Raw genomic sequence first — 13,118 nt, 5'->3', positions numbered from 1 at the left:
TTCTCAGAATAAAAAAAACCCTGTGGTATAACTGTATCCTTACATGAGTTTCTAACCACAATGTAGTCATCTCTGTTTGCAATTAAGTCATATGTGAAATATTTCTAGATTCTTTAGCTGTAATGTGTCAGCGGTCACAATTCCTGACATCTACAGTCTTTTAAGAGATTAAATATCATCCTTGCAAAAAATCATCAGCCAAAGAAAAAAGTATACAAAGGTAAATTAAATAGTAATAAATATGATCGACTAATGATGATTTTGCATAACGGGGTAAGTCAAGGTATCAAAAAGGCCTTCAGTTCTAGATAGTTTAAATTCCACTGAATCTAGAATACATATCTTGAAGTGTATTCTTGTATTACTGAAGACAGCTGCTATGTAATGAAGAATTACTAGTAATTATATTTTGGTTCTATACAAAGTTGATGATAGAAAATGTCATGTCTTATATATGGATTATCTCCCCTTTTTTTATTCTATAGTGTTTTGGCAGGATATAATGGTACTATCTTTGCATATGGTCAGACAGGCAGTGGCAAAACTTTTACCATCACAGGAGGAGCAGAACGTTACAGTGATCGAGGCATCATTCCCAGGACTCTATCTTATATTTTTCATCAATTGCAGAAGGTATGGGACATTGCTTTCTGTTTATTTTTAATATCTGGTTTACAAATACTTAAATATATTGCAAAAGGCTGTTTTTGTAGTAGTGTTAGAGGAAGCCCTAAAATTAATACTGAAGAAAATACCTAACTTGACATGTTACCTTATGCAAGAATACATTGGTAATAGTTTTGCTTACCCGGTTTGTTGCAGTGGCCTGAAAATAATGGACATCACTGGAGGGTTTTTTGTAGTTTTAAAAACCATGCTATTTTTAGTTGGTGCAACATACATTCAGATTACATAGCTGGTTCTCCTTGTCTTAACACTTATATTAGCTCCACTCTGGTTTTATATTGTGTGCACTGCCTTACACTCATCACGTACAAAAATTGCTCTGATTCCTCTGTAAACGAAGTGTTGTATAAAAGATGGAGCATTACTTACACACTCTTCATAAGTTACCTAATTTCTTTGTGCTTGACTGATGCTCAAAAAAACCCCAAATCCAACCATAAAACAGTAAAATGAATATTAAGCATTTTTAAATATTCAGCTATTTATTTTACCTAATGCCTTTATTTTACCTAATGTTACTTATTAGCTGGAAAATATTATAGAATGATAACACTAAATACATCTAATTATGATGAAAAGCAATTTTTAAAGTCAGTAATGCAAATACTTTAAGTATTTGAAAGGAAATAGATATTCATATTAATTTTCCTTCTCTGCTGTTTTCCTTTTAACTCCAATTATGCACTTGTATGGAATGTTTTTATGTGTATATGGTATTAGTAATAAATGCCTGATGCACTGAGTATAGTTGGATAGAAACATCCTTAGGCACATTTCTTAACATAATTACACATGTATAACATATGAACAGGTAAAGGTGTAAATAATAAAATGTCACAAAATAACAACAACAGCAGCAGCAGCAGCAGCAACAACAATAATAATTTACTGTTATTAATTATTCGTACTGTGTTATTTGCAAAATGAAAAAAAGGAAATAATAAAAATCCTTTGGTCTGTTTTTAAAACAGTATCAGTACCTAGACGCTATTTAACAGTGACTAGAAAAACATTTTCACTACACCCATATAAATATTGATTTGGCTTCACCAAAAATTTGGGCAGTAGTAAATATTGCCCAGTATGATTTCTCTGTCTCTTCCTTTTTTCCTCATCTTATAGTATTCTGAGTCTTACAGTTCTGTCCCAGTTAATGTTTTTCTGTTCATTTTTTAAATACTGCAGAGAAGATTTTCCTGTCACTGATAGCTCAATGCACCTGCTGTTTGAATACTGAATTTGGCATAACTTATAGGGCAAAACACATTACTCCAGTGTGGTAACTGACCTAAAGCAAAGAGCTATAAACTTACTTTTTAGGTGAATCCAATGATGTAAAAATGAATAGTATATTTCAACAACTCTAGCTGTGACCTGCAGAAGGGGGGGGGGGAACAATACAAAGTATTAAAATAGTTTTGTCATTACAAGAAGAAGAATACCTTGCAGAATTCATAAGTGTAGTTGTTGCAGTTACAAATTAATCAAGCTTATTTACACATCATTGTACCCAACTGAATTTGAAGTCTTTTACTCTTTTACTTTGAATTAAAAAAAAAAAAAAAAAAAGGTTTTGTTGCTTCTTGTGCAAAAAAAAAAAGAAGTCATCATGCCTGGCAGAAAAAGAATTGGCAGAATTTGGGAGAAGGAGAAAGCTGACTGCAATTTAACTGTATGGTTCTTCTGGATCTACTGTGCCCCCCCAAAAGACAGCCAAAACTTAATTTGGCAGCTTATTCATTTTATGTACAGAAAACATGGCATCAATTCAGTTTTACAGAAGGCAATAGTGACATTTAAAATACTACAAGTACACTGTAATGTCTCAACATCTAATGACAGAAACAGAATAAATACAAATTATAAAACCCCCCAACTTTAAAAGTCTTACCACACCCGAAATATTTATTATATCCTTACATTAATTTTTCTAAAAAGTAAGGGTTAATTGTCAAGATAATTGTCAACTGAAATGCTTCAGAAACTCAAATAAAATGTCAGCAACAACATTTTTAATTAAATAGATAAGTTAGTTTTAAGTTAGTAATTCTAAATCATAAATCTTCTGACTGACCTCCAGTCTGCAGTTCAGAAAGAAACCTTCAGTAACGTATCCTATTTTTTGCCACATATAAGGCGACTGTGAGAAACAACAATAACTAGCTGATGATATAGTGGTTGGCATTCCAGGTATAAGAACTTTTTTCTAAAGGAGGATGGGAAGGCGGAGGTGTATATGTATTAGGTTATAAACAAAATATTGTAGAATTATTTCAATTTGACATTTGTATGCAATGAACTCAGTGAATAAGTGAAAGGGTGCACCAGAGTAAGCACACTGATTATTGTTCATTATGTTTACAAGACATTTCATTTTCTTATAGTGTCTGTAATACTGATATGAGTGAACACAGTCAATCATCCTGGTGCTTTTGTGACTATAGGAAGCAAAAGTGAAGAGAGGAAGAGAGGAGTCTGCTGTAATATATGTTTTTTCTCTTCATTTACTCCACCAGGCCTATGACTCATTTAAGATTAATCTTCACATTTAAACAAAGCTATTTAGTTAAAAAAATTTAAATATTATTTGATGTTAACATCAATCCTTACATTGTACTTTTGTACTCTGACATTCATCTAATAAGGGGTACCAATTCTTACTCATAAGGGTATATGTCTCAGCCACATGAATATGCCCTGTCTGAGTAAGGTTTAACAATATTAAGTAATTACCTTGGCACTTTCAAAGTATGGCTTTGGCAGGTAAATGTACACAGCGTATTGCAGGTGCACAAAAGCTTGCTTTTGTGGGAATGGAAATGAAAAGAAACAAAAACAAACCAGCCACATGATGATGTTGTCTTAGACCTTCTGCTGCACTCACACGACCCCATGGAGGACTTTTGTGGTGGAAAGTGAACAAGTTGATCTTGCAATTGCCAGCAACATACAGTGTCAACACACCAACATTACTTTCTAGTGCTTATTATGTAATAAAAACAAAATCAGATGAAAAATAACTAGTTTATCTGTCATCTTTTCAGCACATAGTTTCTACAAAAATAAAAATGTTTCTGTTTACATTTTCGGACTGGGTTTTGGATCAAAAGCTCTGCTTAAGTTATACTTGTAGGGATATTTCTATCTGCCTTCTTCCAAATATTGGGGTTTGTTTCGTGCATTTTCTTTCTTGGTGCATCTTAAAGCATCTCTTCTTGGTGTTTTATCTTTCCACCTGCCTTTCTTTTCACACATTTCCCTTGTTTCATTTCTTTTTATCTACAACTGTGCTTTGGAAAGTGCTGATACAGTGGAGAAGAGTCATCTGCCTCTTAACCCTAAGTAGGATAGAACAGGAGAAAATTAATTCAGGAACACAAAATACAAAACTTTTGAAGCTCTTACTTGCACTGAGACACTGCAATTTGAAACCAAGGAAGCAAAACATTTTACCCCAAATGAGAAGCAAATCAAGCCCTTTGTTTTTAAGAACATCTCCTTTTAATTTATTGGTCAGAAAGTCTCCTATTTCCACAGCTTCCTGTTTGAACAGTTCCTTACTATATTTTTTCCATCCATCTGCAGTGTATCTTTTTAAATGCTGTCCCTTGAAATAGTGAACTGTCATTATAAATAAAAAACCCCATGGCAAATAACTATTCAATGAAAATGGGAAGTTCATATCTCAAAGTATTTTGCAAAACAACTGTAGTGGATTGGATTATTAAGCTGCTACTGTGAGTGTGATATCAGTGCTTTCACAGTAGCTTCATCTGCTGAAAAGAAGTGACTAATTTTCTTATATTTTGGGAATCATAGCCCATTATTTTGAGGTTTATGTTGTTTGGATTTGGCTTTGGAACAGGAGAAAATTCTGTCTGCAAAACCAATTTGTGTTAAGTTACATTTTGGCAATGTATTATACAAAAATTTAGGATTACAGCTGACATCGTATATAGTGCTTAAATGTTATGATAAAGAGAGGGGAAAGCAGTATGTCACTGATGTTTCTAAATTAAGTAAATCTTTGATTTGTTTTTATTGTTGTTGGTTTGGGTTTTTTTAAGCATAGTCTTTCTATCCATAATATGAGGGTTTACCTCTTTATAATAATGTTCTTTTTTTGTCATAAAAGAGAAAAATGCATGTTGCATGGTTCTGTAAGCAGGCTGCCATCTTCTAAGACTATACAGACTTTTCTAGATATAAGGAACAAATAAAAAATCCCAGACTAAATTTATGGGCATGGTGGGGTTTGGGGGATTTTTGATTTGGGGTTTTTTGTGTGTGTTTTGGTTGGGGGCTTTTTGTTGTTTTTTTCCTTTTGCTTCTTGAGCCTTTATACATATGGTAATAGAAAACATAAAAGTATCACAAATTGAAAAGGTAAACCATACCCAGGAAAAGAAAAAGCAACAGAGTGACAAAGCAACATAAAAGCTGTAGTGATAAATTTATCCTTTGATCTAGCTCTGACTTCTCGTAATAGCTCTTCCTTTTTTCTTTTCTTTTTTTTTCTTTTCTTATCCAGGATAGCAGTAAAGTGTATACAACTCATGTTTCCTACTTAGAAATCTACAATGAATGTGGTTATGATCTGCTGGACCCAAGACACGAGGCCTCCAGGCTGGAAGACTTGCCGTAAGTAATAAAACTACAGAGAATCATCAAAACCAGCAGAAATAATTTTCGTATGCCGTGTTTCATTGTTTGGGGACTTTTTTGAAACTGCTACTAATCTCAGCATTAGTTAACTCAGAGTACTTTATTTTCTCAATTTTATCAGCACTGTCTTAAATTTTCTGTTATTGTATATATAGAGAGGCTAGGGAAACTAGATGGGAGTAACTGAAGGTGGAAGTACTAAAAACGTATACTGATATTATGCAGAAGAGATCTATTGCAGCCACTGAAAACAAAAGATAAGGTATACTTGTTTTTCTCATGACAGCCTGTCTCTATATGGTATGCACGTATGTGTGTGTGGCAGAAACATATGTAGCAGGCAGTATTTCCTTGCAACAGTAGGAAGAAAAACTCCCTGCTTCTACCTGGACCTTTTCCTTCAAGGATAATTATTTTTCTAGAATAAGCAATTATGAAATAAGGTAAATAACAGATAGAAAAGGCCACAAGGAACTCCAAAGGACAATATACTTACTTCAGAATGGATGACTGTTATAATAGTTTTCATTGATAAGACACTAGCACCTACTAATACTTGGAGAAAGGTAGTAAATAAAGGTTTGTAGGTCATGAACATGTAAGTCTGGTGAAGTTAAAGATCTTATAATTTATAGGAAATCCAAATCCCAGTTTCTAAGTTTCTTCTGAAAAAAACAGTTTATAGTCTGTGTTATTCTTAAAATAACTCAACAAACAGTAAATATGTATAAACAAGTGAGTTGTTGACTGGATTTGCAAATGCTCTTAAATAATGCTGGGAACCATAAACTTTCTCACTCAACATGATGGTGACTGAAACACATGAATGGCAATTAAATAGCTGCTGTTACAAGAACAGGAAAGGAAACGTACTGAAAACTGCCAATGGAGCAATAACAGAAAATCAATAGAATTTTATATGAAAATAGCTAATTATTTTATTAACATATTAAGCCCATTTGATTTATTGTAAAAAAATACATCTTCCAGGTTATGTTAAAATATAGCTTTAGTTTTCTGCACAATATGTGGTATCTCGGACACATATCTACAAAAAACTTTCAAGAGTGATGTTTGTAAAACAAGCTAGTCTAGAGATAAGGAAGGCGGCAGACAAACTCAAAGTGAGAATGGACTGTAAGTTGGTCTAATTGCTTCACTTTCTTCATCTGTAAAATGGAACTTAATTTTATTATTTTATGACACATTGGTGCTCTAAGGACTGTGTATTTACTGATGTCTTTCAGGGCAAAGTTTAGGAATTTATTTTGATTTATCTGCTTCCTGTGCTATGCAGAGAAAAATTTTAAATCAGAGACTAATTTCAATAAGAATTTAATTTTTGTGCCCATTTTTACAGGTGCAGATTTTCTCCACAGTTGTGTGTAAAAAAACAGGCTGTTACACTTTTAGTCAACTTATAAAAGTTAGTTATTAAGTTATTCAAGTTTATTAAATGATTAATTTCATTTATTATTTACAATAATTTATTTGAACTCATTCCATTTATTCATTTTATTAAATTGAATTTATTCAATTGAACTAAATTGAATTTGATTAATTTAATTGCAACTTTATTTGAAACAGTTATTTGGCAGCCATATGCCCTATAAAATATGTCACTTTTTAAAACTAGGTTCTGAATATTTACTAATAATCATGAATTTTAGAATCTCAAAATTTGTTTATGTATGGTGATTCAATTAAGCTAAAGAATAACTCCTTTTATGTATTAGTCTATTTTAAAAAAGTAAAAGTTGACAAATAATTTAGTTGTGAATTAGGTATAAAGCACACTGGGATAATCATAATTACCTGTTACTTATATAATGTATACTATTCCAGGATGGGTTTTAGTGAGATAATAATTTTTTCTCTGCAGAGTAACTAATCTTAATAAGTGCTTAATGGTTTTACTATACAGGGTCATTATTTTTTCCAGTACATCATTTGTCAAAAAAATATGTACTGCACACTAAAACTATACCTTCACCACTCATATATAGCATTGTATAAAAGTATTTAATTAATGAAATATTTTTTGTTTATTTTTAAGGTAGTAATTTAGGGATTCAAAATTTAAAAATATGTATAGTGTCATTCTGAGCTAAAAAGGGAGTACAAATTGCAGGAAAGGGTAGTTGCATGATTAACTACATTTTAGTTACTTGGTTAATTTTTGTAAATTACAAAGTAAGCAGTAGTTACTTATAAGTAAATAGTAATCACATATTTTAAAATATATCAGATGTTTATTACCTAACATATTTCATTTTTCTGAGAATTTTATGTGCTTAAGACCTTCTTAGATTTTAGTGGTATTAAGCAAAATACAGAATAATCTAACTTCCTCAAGTTTGTTTGAAAGCATGTATTTAATGAGAATATTAAAGAGAATTTATGGGTTTTGTACTTTAAAAGGGTCATATTATGCATAATTTCCTGTTGAACTTCACAGTGGATCATCAAGGTTTTGAGCACTATACAAAGCCAAATGCAGGTTTTCTATGCTTGGGTAGATATTAGCAGTCTGTGCTGATGCACTCCCAAGTATATAAGATAGAGAAGAAAAGTGTTGAAGAAACGTGTCATTTTAGAAGACTAAGGAAAAGATAATTAGCCTCGTAAAGTATGCAGATTGTTTTGGAACAGTATTGTTATCCATATTCCTGCAAAAGAAGGGGATGTAATTTGAATCAAAGATACGTACTTTTTCATAGCAAACTCTATGTTAATGACTATACAATATCAGTTCAATGGAAGGAATAAACAGAGTGACGGCATTCAGGTAATAGAAGTTATGAAAAGTGCACAACAGACTTGTTGATAGTACTTCAAAAACGAGATATTAAAATTGTATTTGAAGTTTAAGGCAAAGCAAATACTAAAAATTTTTAAAATTGCCCATTGCATCTAATCATTGCATGATTAATTTTGGAATCTTAGCTCCTGAAGTCAAGGTTTTGTGTGTAGGCATCCTTTGTATATTCTGTAAACTATTAAGTTTTTATCTTAATACTGCTTAATCATTTCATTAGAGTCTGCCAGGTGACAATGGAAGAGGCTGTCACAGAAAATCACTAGTTTTCTGGAAATAAATTCCTGACAAATGTGTGAATGTATTTCATATATCTATATATCTGTTTATATGTATGCTTATATAGATCATATACAGAATTACATAATTATTTATGTATGCATAGGTAGAGATATGTATACATATATATATTTATATATGTATACATAAATATGTATCATGTTTCTAATAGGTACCGATATTTATACATCAACTAAATTTGGTTTTGAAATCCCATTAAACTTTTATTTTCACAGAAAAAAACCCAGTTATCAGGATGTTCAGTGGTAATGATATTACATGTAGCCCATAGAAAATATCATTTTATATACCTTAATGCTTCTCATAAAATATGCCTTAGTTTACAATTGTAACTTGTGTCGCTTATGCAAAGCTGACTGTTGCAGTTTTGTGACACTGTAGCTGAAACAACATATACAGATGCAAATACATTTGAAGAATCTTACTTTCTAGAAAGCAAAAATTGAATTTAATATTGACAATCTAATTCTGGTTGTAACTGTAGAGTGTTCCATGTTTGTACAAGGAAATAATGAATGTTTTCAAACATGTAAAAAGTAAAAAACTATTGCTATAAAATATAGCTGGTACAAGACTATTTGAATTCTTACTGCTATCCCTTGTTTTCATAAAAGATTGCAGGACTGTTCAAATCAGGAAAAATTTTCTGAAGCTCTTCATTTGCTCTGTGGTTATGCAAGAGGCTTTTTCCTCTAGCAGGTTTTGTGTTGTACAGTGCATTCGTAATTTATATAACTTATACTTAAATTATATAACTTTATATAATTTATATACGGAATCAAACCAATTTCACTTTAGTTATAACCTACCAGTGCACATTCTTCCTAACTAGTTTGTATTATTTATTAAGAAGTAAGGGTTTTATTGGCACTGAATAATAAAACAAAAATAAAGACTGAGGTTATAGAACATTAGTCATAGATTAAGTAAGGACAACCAATAAGTTACTGCTTTACCTGTCCAAACTACGGCAGGTGACACTCTTGCATGTGAAGGCAAACTAAAATTAATGTAATTTTACGTTAAAATGTCAGTCTTTAAACTGCAGTAGTTGAAGAGCTACTTCACAGCAAGCTCAGACAACCATTAATCAGGAGTGATGTGGCCAGGGGAAAATGTAATCTAAACTTCGAGCCAGCATAACTGATTCCCCATTTTTGTGTGAAGATTCTTTAAAGTCCTCTTTGATAGGGAAGAGTATAAGATTTAGTATGATGTTGGCTGACTTTTAAAAAAAAAAAAGCAAAACAAAACAACAAGGTAATTCATATTGAATACTCTGAGAATTCATTAGTAGCTTATGCTCCAGACAGATGAAGTTTTTTTGAGGTATAGATTAAGTGAACTCAATACCATAAAAAGGAAGACACTTCAAGGTAAGAGCCAATTAACTTCAAACATCAACAATGATACCTAAATCAATATAAATTAGTAACACACAGAACTGTTATGTTCCATAAGGGCAGTATAAAATATTTTCACTTAAAAAAAAAAATCTATAACTGAATATTGGTTAACTACCTCAGATGAGTTTATACTCTTCTGTTTCTCTACTGCCCTCCAAGGGCTTTAAGAGTTACCAAACTACTGACATGCAAAGCTAAACCAACTAGTATAATAATTCCTGTGCTACTTAACTGTATTGGGTCTGGCTGAGATGGAGTTAATACTCCCCATAGCAGCCCTCATAGCGCTGTGCTCTGCATCAGTAGCTAGAAAGGTGTTGATAGCACACCAGTGTTTTGGCAACTGCTGAGCAGTGCTGGCACAGCATCAAGGCTATCTCTCCAACATTTTTGCCCTCCCCTCAACGGCAGGCTGGGGCAGGGCAAGATCTTGGGAGGGGACATAACCAGGACAGCTGACCTAAACTAACCAAACAGATATTCCATACCATATGACGTCAGCTCAGATATTAAAGCTAAGTGAAAGGAGACGGAAGCTGGGGGGGCATTTTGTCTTCTGGAGCAACCACTACGCGTACTGAAGCCCTGCTTCCTGAGAAGCGACTAGACATCGCCTGCTGATGGGAAGTAGAGAAAAACATCATTTGGTTTTTCTTTGCTTTCGCGCACAACCTTCACTATCATTTTATTAAACTGTCCTTAGCTTGACCCACGAGCCTTTTGTTATATTTTCTCTCCCCCATCCAGCTGAGGAGGGGGAGTGATAGAGCGGCTTTGGTGGGCACCTGGCATCCAACCAGGGTCAACCCACCACATTAACAAAGAAGGGAAAAAAAAAAAAAGGAATCCTTTTCAACATATAGGCAATATATTTTATTCAGTCTGATTTTTTGATTTTTTTGATGCAAATAAACCTGTTGCTTGTCTCCAAGGCTCAAGAATGTTAATGTAAACCTTTCTTCTTTTTAATGGCTGTACAATCTATGTAATGTAGAAACCGGCCACCATCCGTAGGTCTTCAAGAACTGTTTTCAGTTTTCTGAGAATTACCAGTGTTTTAAAATTTCTAAGGCTAATAATAATATTAGTTTACTCTGTTCATATGGAATACATTCTTTCAAAATGAAGTATTCAGTGTGTCACTACTGAATACTAAATATTAGGAGAATACAAAGGTTTGTATTAAGCTTTTCTGTTTTATAATGAGGACGCAGCTGAAAACTGTTCTCAATCATTTCTTCAAAGATTATGTTTTGTTCATATAGTTCAAACAAATTACACTTTAAGTGTGTAAAATAACTTCAGTATACATTATATATTGTTCATTCCCATCCAGATTTTATGTTGATTTGTTTCCTGAAAACCAGCAGGAAGAAGTCAGTGAAACTTTTCTAAGGTCACTTTTCTGAAGTCATTGGATGAGTAAGTTAATTCAGTTCAGATTATTGCTGTGCTGTTCAAGCCAACTTTACTTTTGAATACCAAAGTATTATTTAACACGTATTTTTTTTCTGAGTGAGATTATGGCAGTTGCCTGCAAATTCTAACAGATCTTATATGTTTTGTTTGTACATGAACCACCAATCTCATTGTTTCAGTTCTGACTCTTTGCTCTGCACAGTGGAGTGGGGGAGGAGAGTGAGCCAGTGCAGGGCTATTTCTAGATCTCACCTGACAACAAATGGTTTAATAAGGTAATTGCTTTAGTAAGACAGAGTAAGAGGAATATAGATGGCAAGTAAGTCCAACATCCCATCAGATGCTGGGCACCCTGTGTTTGTGCAGCACTGGGTGGAGCCTGAATGGATTTCCCTGCAGCGCACTGCGCAGAGCAGCACAGATCCTGTCCATGGAGAGGATCTCTCCCCTTTGCTCATTTGAGCTATTAAGTTATATAATTTCCTTACAAGAAAACAACTCCATTTCTAAAAGGTGTTCTCATGAGAACTTCTTGTGCATTTTTTGATAAAGGCAAGGCTACACAGGTGATGTGATGATCAGGTGGGAGCTGCCTCCAGGATCTTCTTTTACAATGTCCTGGCTGAATTTATCCTGCAGCCACGGGGTCTGTGCAGCACGACACAGGCCTGAATGCCACACTGTCCATGCAGCACAGCACAGGCTGTGCCTGCACAGGTTAACTGTTATGTGGATCAATAACTCCTAAATGTGCGTCAGTATCAATACATTTATATGTCCATAAAGTGTAGAACAAGCAAAATGTGTTTTTCTTGTCTCACGTGTAGAAATCGTTGGAGACAGTGGGAAGGATTTTCCCACAATATGATGTCAGAACAGTCTGCACCAATACTTATTCATAGTTCTGTCATGTCTCACAAGCTAAGGAGATTATGCTCTAGGTCTATACTTGAATAGAAAATCAAATCTGTGATATTGAAAGCTGTGCTGGTGGCTGAATAACTTTATAACCTTGCCTCCTGAATTAGTGTTGACTTTGTCTTCTGATTTGGTATTCAGGGGGCTATAATTCTGAAAGATAATTTTTTGGGGATGATATAAAAAATTATGATCTTGGTCATTCTTTCTTAAAATCTAAAGCTCCTTGCAACTTCACAGAAAGATTAGCTATAGTTATCCATTAGTTTATTCTGTTCTTCTGGGCAGACTCCAAGATGCATGCTTGCTGCTTTTCTCTGTTAGCCTTTTCCTAAATTTATTATTGGCTGTTGTCGTGGTTTAACCCCAGCCAGCAACTAAGCACCACGCAGCCACTCACTCACTGCCCCCCCCACCCAGTGGGATGGGGGAGAAAATCGGGAAAAGAAGCAAAACCCATGGGTTGAGATAAGAAAGATTTAATAGAACAGAAAAGAAGAAACTAATAATGATAATAACACTAATAAAATTACAACAGCAATAATGAAAGAATTGGAATGTAAAAATGATGTGCAGTGCAATTGCTCACCACCCACGGACTGACACCCAGCCAGTCCCCAAGCGGCGATTCCCCTCCCCCACTTCCCAGTTCCTATACTAGATGGGACATCCCATGGTATGGAATACCCTGTTGGCCAGTTTGGGTCAGGTGCCCTGGTTGTGTCCTGTACCAACTTGTTGTGCCCCTCCAACTTTCTCGCTGGCTGGGTATGAGAAGCTGAAAAATCCTTGACTTTAGACTAAACACTACTTAGCAACAACTGAAAACATCAGTGTTATCAATATTCTTCGCATACTGAACTCAAAACATAGCACTGTACCAGCTACTAGGAAGACAGTTAACT

General features: G+C 33.9%; 1 protein-coding gene across 1 annotated transcript in view; it reads left to right on the top strand.

Moving 5' to 3' along the window:
- KIF6 (kinesin family member 6) overlaps positions 1–13,118 on the top strand; it is a 187,566-nt gene that overhangs the window by 18,916 nt on the left and 155,532 nt on the right. The window contains exons 4-5 of the mRNA XM_049833729.1: positions 486–633; positions 5,219–5,328. Coding sequence (XP_049689686.1) covers positions 486–633; positions 5,219–5,328 — 258 coding nt within the window. The remainder of the gene's footprint in view (positions 1–485; positions 634–5,218; positions 5,329–13,118) is intronic.

This window comes from Accipiter gentilis, chromosome 30 (assembly GCF_929443795.1).
Source record: "Accipiter gentilis chromosome 30, bAccGen1.1, whole genome shotgun sequence".
Lineage (NCBI taxonomy): Eukaryota > Metazoa > Chordata > Aves > Accipitriformes > Accipitridae > Astur > Astur gentilis.
Note: the sequence above shows the minus strand (reverse complement) of the source record. Positions and strands in the feature narration are given on the sequence as shown.